Raw genomic sequence first — 20123 nt, forward strand, 5'->3', positions numbered from 1 at the left:
GAGAGCTTTTTGGTCCAAAACCCACCTATGTCTTCAGTTCATTTCAGTTCAGTCGCTCAGTCGTGTCTGACTCTTTACGACCCCATGAACCACAGCACACCAGGCCTCCCTGGCCATCACCAACTCCCGAAGTCCACCCAAACCCATGTCCATTGAGTTGGTGATGCCATCCAACCATCTCATCCTCTGTCATCCCCTTCTCCTGTCCTCAATCTTTCCCAGCATCGGGGTCTTTTCCAATGAGTTAGCTCTTCGCATCAGGTGGCCAAAGTATTGGAGTTTCCACTTCAACATTAGTCCTTCCAATGATCACCCAGGACTGATCTCCTTTAGGATGGACTGGTTGGATCTCCTTGCAGTCCAAGGGACTCTCAAGAGCCTTCTCCAACACCACAGTTTAAAAGCATCTGCACTCAGCTTTCTTTATAGTCCAACTCTCACATCCATACATGACCACTGGAAAAACCATAGCCTTGACTAGACGGACCTTTGTTGGCAAAGTAATGTCTCTGCTTTTTAATATGTTGTCTAGGTTGGTCATAACTTTCCTTCCAAGGAGTAAGCATCTTTTAATTTCATGGCTGCAATCACCATCTGCAGTGATTTTGGAAAATCACTGCAGAAAAATAAAGTCAGCCACTGTTTCCACTGTTTCCCCATCTATGGGTCATGAAGTGATGGTACCAGATGCCATGATCTTAGTTTTCTGAATGTTGAGCCGTCTGCTGCTGCTGCTGCTGCTGCTAAGTCACTTCAGTTGTGTCCAACTCTGTGTGACCCCCATAGACGGCAGCCCACCAGGCTCCGCTGTCCCTGGGATTCTCCAGGCAAGAACACTGGAGTGGGTTGCCATTTCCTTCTCCAATGCATGAAAGGGAAAAGTGAAAGTGAACTCGCTCAGTCAAGTCTGACTCTTAGTGACCCCATGGGCTGCAGCCTATCAGGCTCCTCCGTCCATGGGATTTTCCAGACAAGGGGTTGAGCTGTCTACACCCCCTAAATTCTGCAGAGCTTCAGGACCCCTAAACCCACCAATTTTCATTTACATGGGGATTCAGACTTGGAAGCCCAGTGGAGCCAGGGCATTTGGGGACATTGCCCAGGGGGTGCTCAGGTGGGTTTTCTCCCTTTGACAATCCCCTCCCCCACTCATTCAGAAGACCCTGATTGGGCTCCCAGGGCCATGGGCAGGGCTGTGAAAAGCCCAGACAGGTTTACTCAGCACCTTGACAGAGTGAATGTGATCCCTGAGATTTAACTCTGGGAACACAACAGTGCCCCAGATACAGGAAACACTGTTTGTCACCATCATTTCTATGCTATTCACTCACCAACCATCATTTATATGCTAATCAGCCTCTCAAGCCTGTTGGACACCAGGTATTACTTGCCTCCATTTCTGTGTCTGGTCCCAGCACTGAAGTCACACCTCTGGGCTTCTTAAATCAGAACTTCCGGGTTTAGCCCACACCCCACTGCTTGTTACCACCTCAGAGTCTGCCAGGTTGGGTGCCCCGGCTGCCAGCCTCTTAGGCAGGAGGTAGATGGTTCCCACTGACCCCCCCTGACCCCAGGCCCTGGGAATCAGAAGGCAGAGGCCAGCTCTCTGTGGATTGGGCTCAGATTACGAAGACTGTCCGTGCACGTGCTGGCCTCACTGGCCTTTACTGGGTGAATACCTCCCTAACAGATCCTCCTAATGGCAAAACTACACAGCGCTGGTAGTGCGGGGGCAACAAATTCACCTGCCAATGCAGGAGACGCAGGTTTGAATCCTAGGCAGGGAACTAAGATCTCACTTCAAACCACGCCCACTGCTGTCTCTCTGAGATCAGATGCATCATCCAGCAAGGAGGCCCACTGGGAGGACATTTCTCTTCCTGGAGCCCCCAGAGGAGGCAGCCATGGTGGGGGTGAAACAGTCCCACTCCCTGAGGAAGCACATCCCTACAGGGCAATCCAAGGGGACAATTATGGGGCAGACGCTCGGGCTGTTCCAGGGGTCTGAGAAGCACTGACCCCCTCAGGGTCCCCCTGCCAGAGCCCCTTCATTAAAGCATGATTTGGCTGGCTCAAATCACATTTAAAAGCATGTAAAACAGAGATTGCAAAGTGGTGACCTGAAGGAGAGATGTTTGTTTGGCCAGCTTCTTCCGACTTTAAAAAGTAGCAAAAGAGGTTCACATAACACCCCAGACTTTTCACCTGCTCATCAGCAGCCCTGGGCTAAGGTCCTCTTCAGCACTGTGGCATCCTCATTGGCGTCATATGCCTGACATGTTTCATATTCCAGATGCAGAGGCCAAGACTATTTGGAGATTGCTTTTTTAAATAAAATTTGTATTGGAGTATAATCGCTTTCCAACGTTTCTGCTGTATAACAGTGTGAATCAGCTCTATGTATACATATATCCCCTCCCTCTTGGACCTCCCTCCCACCCTGCCATCCCACCCCTCTATGTCATCACAGAGCACTGAGCTGAGCTGCCTGTGCTCTTCAGCAGCTTCCCCCTGGCTGTCTCTCACACATGGTAGTGTATATGTCAATCCTAACCTCCAACTTGTCCCATCCTCCCATTCTTCCCATGTCCATGTGTCCATTCTCCATGTCTGCGTCTCTATTTCTGTTTTGCAAATAGGCTCATCTGTACCTTTTTCCTAGATTTCACATATATGTATTAATATATGATTATTTGTCTGTTTCTGACTTACTTCGCTCTGAATCATAGACTGTAGGTCTATCCACATCATTACAAATGACCTAATTTTGCTCCTTGTTATGGCTGAGTAATATTCTGTTGTATATATGTACCTGATTTTCTTTATCACTTCATCTGTCAGTGGACACTTGGCGGACTCTTAAAGAACCAGGTTGTTTTGGGGGTTTTAAGGTTTTGAGGCTTAGAAAAGATTTAATATGGGATAGATCAGTGAGTGAATAGCTGATTTGCCAAGACCACCTGCTCCTTGTGGAAGGAAATCCACTAAGAATTGGTCTCAGTGTCTCAGGGGAAAAAAACATTTTCCCACTTTGCTTCTGCCACTGATTTGGAGCAGAGTCTTGAGTGAAAGACAGGGTCTTTCAAGAATGACCCTGCATGAGGGCAGTTTAGTGCTACCATTTTCATTCTTTCAGGGCTCATTTGACAGGTGGCAAAGAATGTTACTTGACAACAGCATACTAAATGTTCTCATGCCTGTTTCACAAATCACCAGTGAGCCTGCAAACACTTTATACATTATGTCATGCCATGCTCTGCTGTGCTAAGTCGCTTCATGTCTGACTCTTTGCGACCCTATGGACTGTAGCCTACCAGGCTTCTCTGTCCATGAGATTCTCCAGGCAAGAATACTGGAGTGAATTGCCATGCCCTCCTCCAGGGGATCTTCCCGACCCAGGGATCAAACCCCATCTCCTGCAGCTCCCACATTATAGGTGGATACTTTAGTAGTGAGCCACAGGGGAAGCCGGCTTGTACATTATGCATGCCCCAAAATTAACCCCACCACCACCACCACCGTGAGGGGCTGAATGCTGCCTGCAGTGTCCTGGGCTCAGAGTGCCATGGAGCAACTAAGCCCAAGGGCTACAACTACCCATGCTCCACAACAAAACAAGCTTCCACAATGAGAAGCCTGAGCACCACAACTAGAGAGTAGCCCCCAATCTCTGCAACCAGAGAGAAGCCTGTGCAGTCAGGGAGATCCAGCACAGTCAAAAATAAATACATAAATAAAAATTTTTTTTAAAAAAAGGAACTATGTCAGTATATCACAATATATGGAAAAGGCCATGATTTTTATATGAGCAAAAGATTTTAATAGGCACTTCACCAAAGAATATATCTGAATGGCTAAGTACATGAAAAGACACTCAATATTATTCATCATTAGGGAAAAGCAAACTAAAGCCATAATGAGGTACACACCCCCTAGAATGGCTGTGAAATCAAAACAATGGACTATGGAAAATGATGCAGCTATTTGGAAAACAGTTTGGCAGTTCCCCAAAAGTTAAATACAGAGTTACACATGTCTTCATTTCCCACTGCTGCTGTAACAAATGACCACAAATTCAGTGGCTTGAAACAACACAAATGTATTGTCTTACACCTCTGGAGGTCAGGAGTCTTAGAGGCTGAAGCCCAGGTGCCAGCAGGGCTGGTTCCACCTGAAGTCTCCAGGGGAGACTCTGTTTCTTGCCTTCTTCTCTTCTAGAGGCGTTGGCATCCGATCTGCTTCCATGTTCAAGGCTGGCCCCCCTGACTCCCAACTCCCTCTTATGTGGACCCTTGTGACCACACTGAGCCCAAGCGGATGATCCGGGATAATCTACCTCAAGATCCTTAACTTAATCCCATCTGCAAAGCCTCTCTGGCCACGCTAGGCCACATTCACAGTGAATGTGTGGGTACTGACGCTGAGACACATCTAACAGGAAAGGTGAAATGGGTATTCCAGATAATGGCTGGGAGGCACGAGACAGCTCAGGGTCAACTGCCGACGGATTTCACACAGGAAACCACTTCCCTTCTTCCCGACTCTCACAGAGCACCTCAAGCTCTGACCCCAAATTTATCACAATGGCTCGATTCAGATGAAAGAGTCCATGAATGATACCAAACAGTGAAACTGGAATACAACTTCAATGGATAAAATGATGACAGGTAACAATTTGGTCGAGTGTAAAACGGATATCCTCATTTTCTTTAAGATTTTTAAAGTAACATTTTTTTCTTAAAAGCTAATATGTGCGTAACAGGAAACCAAAAAACAAAGGCATTCATATCACAGGCAGTTGACCGTCTGATGTATCCTTCTAGGTGTCATTTGCGTATTTTTGAAACTAAGAATCCATTTTTATGCAACTAAGATCACACAGTTATGTATCAGGCTGTCCCACACATCATGAATATTTACCATTTCAAAGTCCCAAAGCTATGAATATTCTGATAACCAAGAATATACTATATCAACTCAATCTGGAAGGAAAAAAAAAAGCAATCCTGCCTTTCTTGGTGACAAAAATTTCAGAAAACACAAAAATGGCAACAGGCCTCTAAAGATACTAGCAGAGTTATGACTAAAATATTACATCCCCTTAACGTTCAATTAAAAATGAGACATAAAGCAACAGAGTACAAAAAGAATAATGCCTCCAAGAGGATTCATTATCTGATCTAAACTGTTAAAATGTTAGCAAAAAGGTACGTTTCCATTGAATTACTGAACAATGAACTCGTAGCACAGCCAAGAGATGTGCACACATCCATAAAGTGAAGTCCCTCAGTCATGTCTGACTCTTTGCGACCCCATGGACTGTAACCTACCAGGTTCCTCCATCCATGGGATTTTCCAGGCAAGAGTACTGGAGTGGGTTGCCATTTGGTCATCATCAAAATATAAACATGAACACATCCACACACATCCCTCCCTTATACTTCCTTCTGCCCTCTGCCGCTAACCTAATAAACAAGTCCTGACATACATTTCTCAGAGACAGTTTAAGAATTCCATGTCCAAGATGTTGTTTGTTTGTTTTTTTTTTAATCAATTACAACAAAGACAGTTGGGCTTCCAGGTGGCTCTAATGGTAAAGAACCTGCCTGCCATAAGAGACACGAGATGCAAGTTCAATCCCTGGGCTGGGAAAATCCCCTGGAAGAGGGCATGGCAACCCACTCTAGTATTCTTGCCTGGAGAATCCCATAGTCAGAGGAGCCTGGTGGGTTATAGTCCATAGGGTCACAAATGGTCGGACACACTTGAGGCAATGTAGCACACATTCACAACAAATACATTTACAAATTGGTTAATTTACTAGCTCAACTTATCATACATTGTCACCTCAGGACTTCTAACAAGCCAAGATGTTGCAAAATAAAGAATGAACCTTGTCCACAATAAACTAGGTACTTTACAAAAATGCAGTTAAGACCTAAAACTGTCTTCTAGATATGGACATATTAGCCAAGAGCCCTTTCCCTCAGTGTTCCTCTTACCCCTCCTCCAGCATTTCAGCAATGTACCAGACAACATCCAGCTCCAAGACACTCCCAGGAGACACAGCCCTTCCTAACAACAAAAGGACATCTCTAAAGGGGTTATTTTACTATCTCTGCTTTTAATGCACTTTGGGCATTGAAAAGAAAAGTGGGAAAGGGCTTCTCTGGTGGCTCAGACAGTAAAGAATCTGCCTGCAATACAGGAGACCAACGTTGGAACCCTAGGTTGGGAAGATCCCCTGGAGAAGGGAATGGAACCCACTCTAGTGTTCTTGCCTGGAGAATTCCATTGACAGAGGAAACAGCAGGCTACAGCCCATGGGGTTGCAACGAATCGGCAACAGGCCTCTAGATAAAGATATTGACAAGAGTTATGATTAAAATACATTTCCTTAATGTTCAACTTTGGGCATTAGGACTTGCTTATTCTTTAATACACAGCAATATGAACTAAAATGCACAAACAGAACAATGGCTAGACAATCTGAACTTGTCTAAAGGCTAATGGGCCCTGAGAGCTTCTCTCTGCACTTCCTTCCCTGTCCCCCACTCCCACCCTCACCCCCAGTGAACAGCCAGCTTACTCTCCAAGACTCGCTTAACAAGTCCACTCCCCAAACATAACCATTCCTGTGAATTAACAAAATACATACTTAAAAGATGCTACTTTAACTCTCTACTTCCAAAATAGGCTGTGTACTTTTACACATCTAGAAAGGCTAGATGTTTCAAATAAGGACTTAAGTTTGTCCAGTATACATACACGTAGCAGCAATGAGTACATTGCACACAAAGGCTATCTAGTCCAAAGTGTCATCTAAATAGAACCACTCTAGCCAAGAACCACACCCCTTCTCATCTCTAGCAACCCAGTGGACAAATCTAATAAGCATCTGTAATGCTTAGAAGGGATTTTAACAACTTCACTTCCACCAGTTGTTTTCGGAATCTTTCCTATGAATTTTAATATAAAATGTACCCAATGTATTTATTTGCTGTTTTTTGTCACACACTGGCAACCTCTTTATAGATGTTGTAAACTTGGACATTTATGCCTTATGTACAGCAATGAGATCAAACTAGTCAATCCTAAAGGAAATCAACCCTTGGAAGGACTGATGATGAAGCTGAAGCTCCAATACTTTGGCTACCTGATGCGAAAAGCTGACTCATTGGAAAAGACCCTGATGTTGGGAAAGACTGAAGGCAGGAGGAGACGACAGAGGATGAGACAGTTGGATGGCACCGACTCAGTGGACATGAGTTTGAGCAAGCTCCAGGAGATGGTGAAGGACAGGGAAGCCTGGTGTGCTGCAGTCCATGGGGTTGCAAAGAGTTGGACACAACTGAGCAACAATACTTCAGTTCAGTTCAGTCGCTCAGTTATGTCCGACTCTTTGCAACCCCATGAATCGCAGCACGCCAGGCCTCCCTATCCATCACCAACTCCCAGAGTTCACTGAGACTCACGTCCATGGAGTCAGTGATGCCATCCAGCCATCTCATCCTCTGTCGTCCCCTTCTCATCCTGCCCCCAATCCTGCCCAGCATCAGGGTCTTTTCCAATGAGTCAACTCTTCACATGAGGTGGCCAAAGTACTGGAGTTTCAGCTTTAGCATCATTCCTTCCAAAGAAATCCCAGGGCTGATCTCCTTCAGAATGGACTGGTTGGATCTCCTTGCAGTCCAAGGGACTCTCAAGAGTCTTCTCCAACACCACAGTTCAAAAGCATCAATTCTTCGGCGCTCATGTATACTATATACACAGGTATGTAAAACAAAATGCAGAGACACATAAGGGACAATGGTTAATCTTGCTTCACTATAAACATACTGGTATAAACGCCCTGGTACTTTCTTTTTCCCTGAACCAGCACAAATAAAATAATGTGTACTGCTCAGAGAGGTGGTTAAATCATTCCATTTCTTAAAAGACAGTAATTCATACGAATTTTTTAAAAAGGATATATCTACAAAATATATTATTTCATGACCTCTATTTTTAACATACTTTGTGCACTTTTAAACATCTAGAAAGACTAGATGTTTCAAATAAGATGTTTCAAGTAAGACTAGATGTTTCAAACTTAAGTTTATCCACTATACACACAGTAGTGTTGAATAAACTAGACACAGGTAACAATGGCTATATTCAAAAGTGTCCTCTACAAAGGAATATTCTAGTCTAGAATCTTTCATTTCTCCCAATTCCTCCTTTTCACCATCCAGCCAACAGTGGGCGGTAAACACAGGCACATATGTTACTTAGATGTGGTTTACAATTTCACTTCCAAAGGTCCTTTTCAGAAGACAGGTCCTTTCAATGAATTTTAACACAAAGTGTACAAAATGTGTTAGTTTACTAACCCTATTTTTGTCATTCACTGGCAATCTCTTTAATATCTAGAAACTAGATATTATAAAATTGGGACCCATTTCTCCAGTATATATACATCAAAGTTAAACGAAATACATTTAACATAAACGTTAAACTGAAATGTTCTAGTACACATCTTTTGCAATCTTCCCTCCCACCTCCCTCAACCCAATGAAAAAGCACAGAGTATACTGTTCAGACAAGAGGTTTAACAATTCCATTTCCAGTAAGTGGTGGATCTGTGCCATTCATAAATGAAGGTGACCACAGCCTCAGGTGTGATATGACCAAGTCACACAGCAAGGAACAAAGATTTATCCGTCCAGCATGTTGACAGCAGGAATAGAGATCTCCCCTTACACATCTGAGCCAAGCAGCGGCCCAAGTAGGAAAGAAATATGAAGCTGTTTACAAAAGTGCTTCACTGTAACTGCGTAGAGGCTTTCACTCTGAAAATTAGATTTCAAAGAAATTTAGGAGAAAGGCTAAATCAAGAAATATACTAGGGAGTTACAGTTCAAGATGATGGAATAGAAGCACATGAGCTCATCTCCTGCGAGAGCACCAAATCACAACTAGCTGTTGAACAACCATCAACAGGAGGACACTGGGACCACCAAAAAAAAAAAAAGATACCACACGTCTAAAGACAAAAAAGAAGCTGCAGCGAGACAGTAGGAGGGGAACAATCATGATAAAATCAAATCCCATACCTGCCGGGTGGGTGGCCCACAAACTGGAGAATAATAATACCAAAGAAGTTCTTCCACTGTTGTGAAGGTTGTGAACCCTATGTCAGGCCTCCCAGGCTGAGGATCTGACAAAAGGACTGGGAATCCCCAGGGAATCTGACCTTGAAGACCAGTGGGATTTGATTACAGGACTTCCATAGGACTGGGGGAAACAGAGATTCCAGCCTTGGAGGGCACAAACAAAATCTTGTGCACACCAAGACTGAGGAAAGGAGCAGCCACTCGACAGGAGACCGAACCAAAACTACCTGCTGGTATGGAGGGCTCCTGTGGAGGCGTGGGTCAGCCGGACTCACCACAGGGATGGGGGCACTGGCAGCAGCTGTCCTGGAAAGTCCCCATTGGCCTAAGCCCTCTTGGAGGTCACCATTAACCCTATCATAGAGCCCTTAAACCCAGGGCTGGGTCACCTCAGGCCAAACAACTACCAGGGAGGGAGCACACCACCACCAATCAGCAGATAATTGGATTAAAGCTTTAGTGAGCAAAATCCAGTTTTTCCCATCACCAGCCTCTTAGCCTCCTCCATCAGAGAGCAGACAGAAGCAAGAAGGATCATAATCCCACAGTGGCTACACATTACACAAAGTTAATCACAAGAAAAAGGTAGAAAGTTATGTCCCAGATAAAGGGACAAGATAAATCCCCAGGGGGGGAAAAAAAAAAAAACCTAAATGGAGAGAAGCAATCCTTCAGAAAAAGAATTCAGAATAATGACAGTGATGATCCAGGATCTTGGGAAAACAATGGAGAAGATGTAAGAAATGTTTACCAAAGACCTACAAGAACTAAAGAACAAACTAACTGAAATAAATACACTAGAAGGAATCAATAGCATGTACGAACTTCCACTTACCGCATCACTCTGCTTAAGCCCCCAAATTGTATGTAATTATTTTATATTGTTATAGGTTAATCATGTTCCCATTATGGCTTTCAACTGTAATCATTTTATTTTTTGTCTGGCTACTGATTGTGAAATTTGATAACCATCTTTTGCTACTGTGATAATGTTAACTATTACCTAATCATGTTATATCATGATTGGTCAACAGAAAAATAATAGAATTCTATACCACCAAACTATCATAGTTTAATCTGTAATCACTTTTTAAAATCCAGATGCATAATCAGAATTATCAGATAATCAGAATTATCTTGGAGTTTTTTGAAAAATACAAATGCCCAAGTATTGGTTTTTTCCTCCAAAGCTTCAGATATGTTTCTGATGAGCAGCCATGTTTAAAAACAACTGGACTATATGAGGATCTTGTAATTTTACCTAGTTTGTTTCACTTTTTCTACTTCATATTCAGTGCTCTCACTTCATTTAGTTTGTTTTCCAATTTCTCTATCTCTTCTATGTTCTTTCTCAAGTTTTTATCAATTGTAGTAGAAAAGCTTTTGAATACATATATATAAATAGTATGTATAACATATATGTCTAGAAAACTTCTGAATTTTTGCCTAACTAAAAAATAAAGAGAACTCTTTACATTAAAAAAAATTTTTAATAGTACTGGTGAAGAGAGATTTAAAAAATGAGATGTTTGTTTGTAGTCCAAGTTTTTGTTGTTATTTTTTGCTAAGAAATGCTTCTCTTCCTGAGGTTCCAAAGCTTCTGAAAATAACAAAATGGAAGGGATGGGGAAGAAATTCACTTGTGAACGGTTAAATATATGGTATCTTTAGTCTTTAAATAAAAACAAGATTCCGTCACCAACCCACACACTACTGTACTGCCACAACACTATATTTTTTTCCATCTTCAAACTAGGTTATAAAATATCCAGTTGAAGGAGACAAGCCCGGCTCACACTGTAGACAAGACGCCTTCATGTTGAGAACATAATAGCAGAGGTGGACTGGAAGGGCATTCTAACATTCAGTGTATAGCATGAGAAAGCATCCCCATAAGAAATATCCACTTACAAAATATTCCAACAGAACAGATTTATCTTTACATGTCTGTCTCCCCACCTTGATCATGAGCCTTTCAAAGACAGGGAACATCAACTCTCTTATTTCCAGTGCTGAGCACATTCGGCCTGGCAAGACAGTTGCCTTGATGGGTAGGAGCACAGGCCCTGGGGGCATGCAGCCAGAGATGTGTGACCTTGGACAAGTTAACGAACATCTCCAGGTAAGACTGAGATCACAGGACTTCTATCAAAGAATAGAATTCAACTGAGCAAACCTTAAAGATCTCACTGGTTTATTCAATGATTCATATATCAGGTAGCATCCAAATTAACATACAGAAAGAAGCACCAAGAAGCTGTACAAAACAACTTTTATAGGGGACTTCCTTGGTGGTCCAGTGGTTAAGACTCCATGCTCCCAATGCAGGGGATCCGGGTTCAATCCCTTGTCAGGGAACTAGATCCCTGCATGCCACACCTTAAGACCCAGCACAGCCAAATATATATAACCTTTCATAGGTAGAAGGGAGCAAGAACAAGAAGTCATACTAGCCCCCAGACAGGTTGGTTATTGCAAGATTACTCTCCTGGAGGAGGTGGCAAGGGTCTAAAAAGCAAGTCACCTAACTAGTGCTAACTAGTGTTTATCAGGTGAATCCTGATTTGCTGATTTAAGATTCCATTTCTAAGAGAGCCAAAACCATAATTAAATCAAGTCTTAGTCTGATGACTTAGCATCATCAACCCCATTTGGGGACTGTTGTCTTGTTTCTCACCGGGTCTCATGAGGACCAAATGGGTCCTACATGTGCTCGGGAAGGCACCTATCTGCCCTCATGACCACTGATGCCCTTCCATCCAGTGTCACAAGAGGCTTTGGCCTGCAGGCTGAGCATACAGGCTTCCCAGCCCACTGGCTTCACCTCCGGACAACAAATGCTGTTTGGGTGCTGGAGGGCAGAGGCCGGTGTATTTGTCTGCTTCTCTGTTTTATCTGTATTTTCTTCCTGATTCTAGGTCTCCACTCAGTCCTTCTTTCACAAGCAAAGCAGGTACCCCACCCCAGCTCTGAGGAAGCAACCAACTCCAGCCTCCACGGTAGTGGGGGTGCTGGCTTGTTGGGCTCAGGGTTACCCCCACCTACCTGTTTTCAGCTCTTTCTAGACCTTTATTGGAGAAGGAAATGGCAATCCACTCCAGTATTCTTGCCTAGAGAATCCTGTGGACAGAGGAGCCTGGTGGGCTGCCGTCTATGGGGTCGCACAAAGTCGCACACGACTGAAGCGACTTAGCAGCAACAGCAGCGGACCTTTATACTAGCTCAGGGTATTAATTTCCCTCTGCAGAACCACCTTTGTTTTCTTAACTGAACCCGGATTCTTAACCACTGAACCACCAGCGTGCTCCATTTTAGCCTAATTTTGACTGAATTTTAGGATTGGAATCACAAAGGTACTATTCGCACGTTTCGGTCTTGCTTCCTTTGCTCAAAATTGTTTTCCATTCATCCAGTCTCTTGCTTGTAACTGCAGCTCATTCAGTTTCATTGTATATTCCACCGTGTATATAACTACACTACAATTTATTTGAGCATTCTGTTGTCGATGGACACTTGGGCTGCTTCCAGTCTGGGGCCATTCAAGAAGGATGCTATAAACACTTGCGTCCACGTCTCCTACAGCTTTCCACGCATCACACGGAGGGTACCCATCAGGGTATCCACGGACAAATGGAACTGCAGGGTACAGATAAACACGTTGAACTTCATCGGAGTGACAGTCTCCAAAAGTAGTTGTACCAGTAAACTAAACAAATAAGAGTAAGAGACGAAACAAACCAAAGCAAAATCACCCCGCAAAAACAGGTCTCTACAAACGGAGTTCCCACCACTTTCCTCCCACACGGGTCCCCAGGACCAAAAAATCCGTCAAGGCAAGAGCCTTCGCATCTTACTAAGATCTCTGACAATTGCTGAGGAAACCTTCCGAGGTAGGCGAGACCAGGGTCATGACCCCCAGGACCAAGAGCTTCAGAAAAGCCATGCGACCTGCTCCCAAGGCACACCCTTGTCAACCTCCCGGGCCCCAGAATCCCCGGCCCAAAGCACTCGACGCAACGACCCATGGCCCCCCTGCCTCACGACCCCAAGACCCCCAAGCACTCGACTCCACGGTCCCCGAGCCCAGAGCACCCGACCCCAAACAGCCGACTCCACAACCCACGCCCCCGAGTAACCGACTCCACGGTGCTTCGGTCCCAGAGCTCCCGACCCCAGAACACTCAACCCCACGACCTCATGGCCCCACGGCCCCCAAGCACCCGACCCGACGGTCCCTGGCCCCAGAGTGCATGGTCCCTGGGGCCAGGGCCCAGCTGACAGAAAAGCCTCTCCCAGGAACCAAGGGCACCCGCCCCACCAAGCCGCGTACGCAGCCCACGAAGCACCCGCCCTCCTTCCGCAGGGCCGGGACGCGCCCGGGTGTAGGTAACGCACGATCCGAAGCCGCGCTTTCGCCACAGCTCTGGACTGCCGCTGCAGAAAATCCACACCAAAAACGCGCTTTCCTCTGATAACGGAAGTTCCTAAGGTGGCGGCACCTCCGAATGCGAAAAGCTAGAGTCAAATATTTTCTAGAGGCTCAAACGACGCGAGTGGATTAACTAATCAGTGGAATCTGCTCGCCGGAAGTAGGGCTGCACCTCGCCGGAAGTTGCGCTCCTCCATTTTATTGCCCGCAATGGCGGCAGTGTCTAGTTTGGGGCCGGGATGCGGCGCTCTTGACTGAGCGGGTAGGCCAAGCGGAGGCTTCAGGGACATCGGCCGCGGCGCAGAAGAAAACCAGCCTGGACGCCGAGGACGCTGTCATGTACGGCGCGAGCGGAGGCCGCACCAAAACCGAGAGGAAAAGCGGCGCGAAGGAGGAGACCGGGCCCGGCGGTGCCGGCGGTGGGGGGAACCGAGTGGAGCTGCTGGTCTTCGGCTATGCCTGCAAGCTGTTCCGAGACGATGAGAGGGCCCTGGCCCAGGAACAGGGACAACATCTCATCCCCTGGATGGGGGACCACAAGATCCTCATCGACAGGTCGGTTCCTCCCCCCACCCGCCGGTCCTCCCCTTCCCTCGCCCGCTTGATTTCGTCTGATGTTGACTTGATGGCCAGGACTGAAAGGGGGTTTTCTGGAGTCATCGGGGATCTGGGGGACACCCCTTCCCTGTCCCCACATCCTCCTGGTTTTGGGGGGGGAGGGGATGGTGAAACCTGCCCTAAGGCACTGGCTGGAGCTGCGTGCCGCGTCTGTCGCCGGAGGGATCGTCTCTGCTCCCGCAGCCCCTCACGACCCTTCACTCTTGTCGCTGGGTTGCAGTTGCCACTCCGGGCAGTGGAAGCTGCCCGGGCCCTGGGCCTCTCCTGACCGGCGCTCTGGGGCCCTCCGTGCGCCCACAGCTCCGTGTGGTGGGAGGGCAACCAGAAACGCCGCAAGCTGATGTCGCGATTAGAGACCTCTTGGACCCCAAGAGTTGGCTTTGAACCTCTCTATCCCCAAGGCTCTCTGTGGAGCGCCGGTATTTTGCCGTCATGATATTTGATCTCCCCCCCGCCCCAACCCATTCCTCCCCCTTCCTGTGTTGATCTGATGAGTTTCACAGATTGAGGCTGAAGTTGCCAATCATTGAAGGCCAGTTGACTTTTTGCAGACACTGGCCTTGCTCTTAGAGGTACTGTTCTTAGGGCTGGTTTCACTGTCTCTTAAAACTGAAGGATGGAGCTGAGACAGAGGTATGTTCTTTTCAAATCAAACATGCTTTTAGGTAGTCAGTCTGGAGGGTGTTTGGCCACTTTGGACGGAGGGGTCCTGGGACTGGAATTTCTAAAGATGTTTGATTTGAAAAGGGTGACCTTACATGATGTAGGTTGTTTGCTCCCCTCCCCTCCCGTGTTTTCAGTCCCTCTTTCTCCTTGGGATTTTTGTTTGTGGGTTTGGTTTTTGCCAATTTGGCAACTCTGCTTCTGGGGCCCAGACTGAAAAGTAACCGTGACCAACCATTAAACTGTGGAATAGTCTCTCCGAGTGAAGGAAGCCCATCGTTTGAGACAATTAAAACTGGATTCTACAAAGCCCTGGAACCTGACTATAGGGATGACCTCTGAGCTGGCCAGAATGGACACATTAATGACCAAACGCCTTTTCCATCCCCGACGTTTCCACTTGGAGTTAGATCTAGACAAGAAGAACTCGTGGAGGGAGGGTCGCCAGCTCAGGTCTGGACCTGAGGGCCCCAGCACTCTGTTCAAGCATGCTGTACCTTCAAACCATGGTTTCTATTGAATGATGCTGCCTGAGTTGTCAGGCGGCTTCCTTTTGAAAAGTGTTACTTGTGGTATTGTTAAAGTTTGATAAGCGAGTAAGTCTGAGCTTTTTTACAGTTTTCCATATCATTCTGTACATGATGTGAGTTAGGTCTTCCAAAACCAGTGGGGAGCAAACGCTACACATGTAGATGTGTAATATTTTAAGATAATGATCTACATTTGTAAGTTAAGGAGGTTTACAGCGTAGTAAAAATAATTTTTAAATTTAATAATATGCAATAACTTGGCTACCCTGAAATATTTGGCCGTTTTTCCTGTAAATGTCTTTTTCCCCCCTGTATTTTCTAGTCCTCATTACAAAAGTCAGCACTAAAAAATTAAGCAGACTTTTGTCTCTCTACATCTGTTTCTGCAACCCTAAATCTTGAGTGTTTTAAGTAAAATTCCCTAATTCACTCATTATCTGAGAGTTGCACTTTGACAGCATCTTCATTGAACTTTTTGTATTTTAAGCATAGCAGAAAGTGCTTGCTTAGTCTCCATCTGGCTAACATACCTATGGGTCCGCGCAAGTGCACATGGATGTGTGTTCATGTATGTTATATCCTGGGGGCGTAAAGTTTAGAAGCACATATTTTATGCTGCGTCTTCTAATAGTTTTGCTCTGTTTCTAGTGAACCTCCTTAAACTGCACGTATATGTCACTGTTCCTATGTATGTGTGTCTCTCTATCACATAACCCAGCACTTATTTCCTCAGCCAAGTGGCTAGGGGGCGAGCCTAGCCAAGATTTTACCTCCAATGGACGCAAGTTTCTTTGGTGAAGATCTCTCCTGAGAGTTCGGGACTAGCAGAAAGAAGCGAGGAAATTTCGACCGTTTGGTTCTTACGGATAGGTATTTATGTATTCGGTTTGTGTGAATGTAAGCTATGATATTTGACTTTTCAGAAAAAAAAGTTTTTTTTCTTTTTTTTTTTCTTACAAATGGCATTGAATGGTTAACCAAACCATAAAGGGTAAGAACTGCCACTGACGTGGATACCATTTAAGCTATTAAAGGATTGTTTACCTTTAATTATAAGTTTTATCATATGTTAGAAAGGAATTTAGACTTTGTTAAGATAACTTGAGTTTAAAAGTAGGTGAGATATGACTAGCCAAATTAAATATAATGAGAAGCATTTTTATGTTTGCTTTAATATTTTTATTTATTTTAATTGGTAAGTATACATAGAAAACGTCACACACGAACCAACCCAAACGTTAATTTCTTCCCATTGACCAGCATGTTCATATTACAGATATGATGGGCGCGGTCACCTGCATGACCTTTCTGAGTATGATGCTGAGTATTCCACATGGAACAGAGATTACCAGCTCTCCGAAGAGGAGGCACGAATAGAGACCCTGTGTGATGAAGAGAGGTATTTAGCCTTGCATACGGACTTGCTTGAGGAGGAGGCAAGGCAAGGTACTGCTCAAGAAAAACTTACTTAAGCAACAAACTTTTTAAAAAAATTTTAAGTATTTAAAAGTTTACTCCCATTCATTTTTTTATACTCACTCTTTCTGATATTATCTTGACAGTACCCAGTGGATTGGAAAAACAGCAGTCTTTGCGTTCTGAGAGGACCTCAGGATAGTTTATATATAGAGCCACAGAGAATTTTCCCAGCTTTTGAGGGCAGACTGGGATTTGAAAAAACAAAAACCAAACTCTTTAACTGTTCTTCTTTAACAGTATCGTATAAATTAAAATTGATGTTCTTGTCTTTGCCATAACAATCTTTAATACAGTTCTTACTCCCCAAGTTTCTCACCAGGAAGAAATTTTCCACAAAAGACGTGTAATCCGCTGTCTGTGGTAAACATGTACTGGCAAAAGTACATATTGATAGATGTGAAGTGTGAAATTTTAAAACATTATTGCCTCGAAAAGAGGTTGGAAAAAGTGTGTTGTATGCTTTACTGATAGCCACAACTTTAGAAATATATAAAATGTTTCTCAGTAAATTTCTGCTTCTGTTAACATAATTCTCATTTTTGTTCAAGAGGAAGAATACAAGCGGTTGAGTGAAGCACTGGCAGAGGACGGGAGCTATAATGCAGTGGGATTCACGTACGGCAGTGATTACTATGACCCATCCGAGCCCACGGAGGAAGAGGAACCTTCCAAACAGAGAGGTGAGGTGAGGGGGCTGCCCGGGTGATGATGTTGGGCAGGCACTGCGTGTAACCATAGAGTCTTCAGAGCACGATTATGGGCACTAAACAGCTGCAGTGTCACCGTGGGACAGAGAGGAAACATGATTGATGTTAGGGTAAAACAAAGCTAAGAAGTAGGAAAGGAATTGTTGTTGGAAGTGGGGAATGAATTCAGAGTTCAGTTATCTTCCAAGGATCTGGTTGCCTTTTCCTTTCTTTCTTTTGGATTTATGGAGCAGGAAGTTACTCTGGATTCTGTGTTTCCAGATGGACAGTGTATGTGTTGAAATGCACAGTAACTCATTCACAGGGCATTGAAGGGACAGGCGTTAACCACCCTCCTGCTAACCTGCTTCTTCATAGCCACTCCATGAATGAAATAATGACAGGTGTCCAGTGGAAGGACACCTGTGGAGTCAGTTATTATCAAGCAGAAGATAGCACAGGGTGTCCTGGTTAGGCTTGATAGGCCCTAGGACATAGACTTACCACAGTATTTTAAAGTAAGTAATATTTACCTAGAAATAAAGATTCTAAATTTGTGCCTTTTTGGATTAACTCTGAATATTTTTTTAAATAAGCGATAGTGCTACTAAAAAAAACTGGAGCTGTGCAGTTCAAAAATAAAGTCCATATTCACTTTGGTAAGCCCTGAGAGCACCTTTATTACAGCCCTGCATTCATGATCAGTCATGAATCATCAATAATGATAACACACTTGAAACATTAAGAGTGGATCACTTTATTCAGGATATTCTGTTTAAAGAGAAGAAGAACTTCAGAAACCTATTCAAATGTTTGGAGTAATGAACTGGAATCACATCATAGAGAGATGGAATTCTGGAGCTAGCTGAACCTGTGATATGGACTTACTTAATTGTTTTCTCCTCAAGTAACAAATCTTCTGGCAAGTATGAAGTGACTGTGGCAGTTAATATTAAAATGCCGTCTGCCCTGCAGCCTCTCTAGGGTTCTCCCAGCTTCTTCACCACGGGGCATGACAGCAAGATGTGGGGGCCAGCTCATACAGACACTTGCCTCATGGCCCTTGCTTTCATTCTGCTCATTACTTTATGGGCATAAGAATCACTGTTACACAGCTCTGTTCTGCAAGCTTCTCAAGAGTTTTCCCAGATGTAATTTTAATCATACTGAGTTAAAGCCTAGTTAAGGTATTAAACACCTTCTAGCATTGACTTTTGAATCTGAGCAGACCTCAGAAGTTAGGGTGCGGTGGACGTGTTCTTGCAGGTTTGAGAAGTATACACTCATTCCTTAATCTAGAATAAGTCATCCATCTTAGGATTCCGGACAGTTCCAATTTTGTTGTCTCTGAGCCTTGTACATTCCGTGTGCTTTAAATATGCAGTGTTTGATCAGAAGGAAGGAATGCACACTATCTCCATTTCACAATGGAAGAACTGAGATTCATAGAACCCAGATGTCTTTTGCAAGGTCAATCGACTATTTTGGGAAAATCTACAGTAATATTTTCTTAACATTTTAGATTGGGGATCAGCAAACTATGACTGAAGACCCAGTTGGCGCATTTCTGTGAAGTTATATTGGAAGAGCCATGCTCATTTGTCCCTGTTTTGTCTGTGTGGCTTTGCACTTCATTGACAAAGTGGAGTAGTTGAGACAGATGCCACCTGGCCAAAGAGCCAGGAATATTTACTGTCAGGCTTTTTGCAGAAAGATGTCGCAAACGCCTGTTCTAGGTGTTGGGCACCTGTCTCAGTGTAATTGTTGGGCTACCTGATGTCAAATATGGTTAGATTATTGAAAACACTTCAGTATTCTTGCCTGGGAAATCCCATGGGCAGAGGAGCCTGGTGGGCTACAGTCCATGGGGTTGCAAAAGATTTGGACACAGCTTAACAACTAAATAACAACTCTGGATTTTAAGAACTTCAATGTGGCTTAGTTTCTCTTCCCAGTTTTACTGTGTTTTCTCTTTAATGTAAATTCTCCATATTTAAAATCTTGTTTCTGTAACCACATTCTCAGAACTTTGCTTTGTGTGCTGATTAATTTTTTTAATGGAAGTTGGGGCCCTGTAAAACTTACAGCTCAGCTTTTAATTTACACTAGTATAAATAAAATGCCACATATACAAATAACATGTACGCATGCACATGCACACATACATACATACTTGTATGTGTACCTATGTATACACACACTTTTTAAATAGAATAGTTTGGTACCCTGTACCACTGCCAACCAGATTGTACTTTACTGCTGCATTATCTTACAGTCTAAAATTTTAATTTTGGTTTCTTTTTCTGAATCACCAACATGTCTCAATATTCCTTGATTTCCAAAAATGCCATACAGTTGACCATTGAGCAACACAGGTGTGAACTGGAGAGGTCTGCTTATTTTCAGATTTTTTTCTTCTTTCAATAAAAAGCAGTACTGTGCTGTTGGTCAAATCCACAGAAGTGGAGCCACAGATACAGAGGACCAGCTCTGGGACTTGAGCATCCCCGGATTTTGGTGCCCCTGCAGACACTGAGGGGCGACTGCACTGTCCTGGTGTTCG

The 20123-nt window shown here is 44.3% G+C and overlaps 2 protein-coding genes across 5 annotated transcripts in view; both read left to right on the forward strand.

Moving 5' to 3' along the window:
* Positions 1-13063: 13063 nt before the first annotated feature.
* On the forward strand, positions 13064-13627 carry LOC104997626 (extensin-like). Its single transcript, XM_010852519.1, has one exon. The coding sequence runs from the start codon at positions 13064-13066 to the stop codon at positions 13625-13627; it is 564 nt and encodes a 187-aa protein (XP_010850821.1).
* Positions 13628-13777: 150 nt separating this feature from the next.
* Positions 13778-20123, forward strand: part of SFSWAP (splicing factor, suppressor of white-apricot family) — an 81829-nt gene continuing 75483 nt past the window's right edge. For 2 of the 4 annotated variants that reach the window (XM_010852443.1, XM_010852444.1), the window contains exons 1-3: positions 13778-14139; positions 16672-16841; positions 17423-17554. In XM_010852443.1, the coding sequence (XP_010850745.1) occupies positions 13922-14139; positions 16672-16841; positions 17423-17554 (520 nt within the window). In that variant the 5' untranslated portion in view covers positions 13778-13921. Of the gene's footprint in view, positions 16842-17422; positions 17555-20123 lie in introns of all 4 variants that reach the window. The other 2 variants (XM_010852446.1, XM_010852445.1) reach the window with 2 other exon arrangements.

This window comes from Bison bison, unplaced genomic scaffold (assembly GCF_000754665.1).
Source record: "Bison bison bison isolate TAMUID 2011002044 unplaced genomic scaffold, Bison_UMD1.0 scf7180017864312, whole genome shotgun sequence".
In the NCBI taxonomy this organism is placed as follows: Eukaryota; Metazoa; Chordata; class Mammalia; order Artiodactyla; family Bovidae; genus Bison; species Bison bison.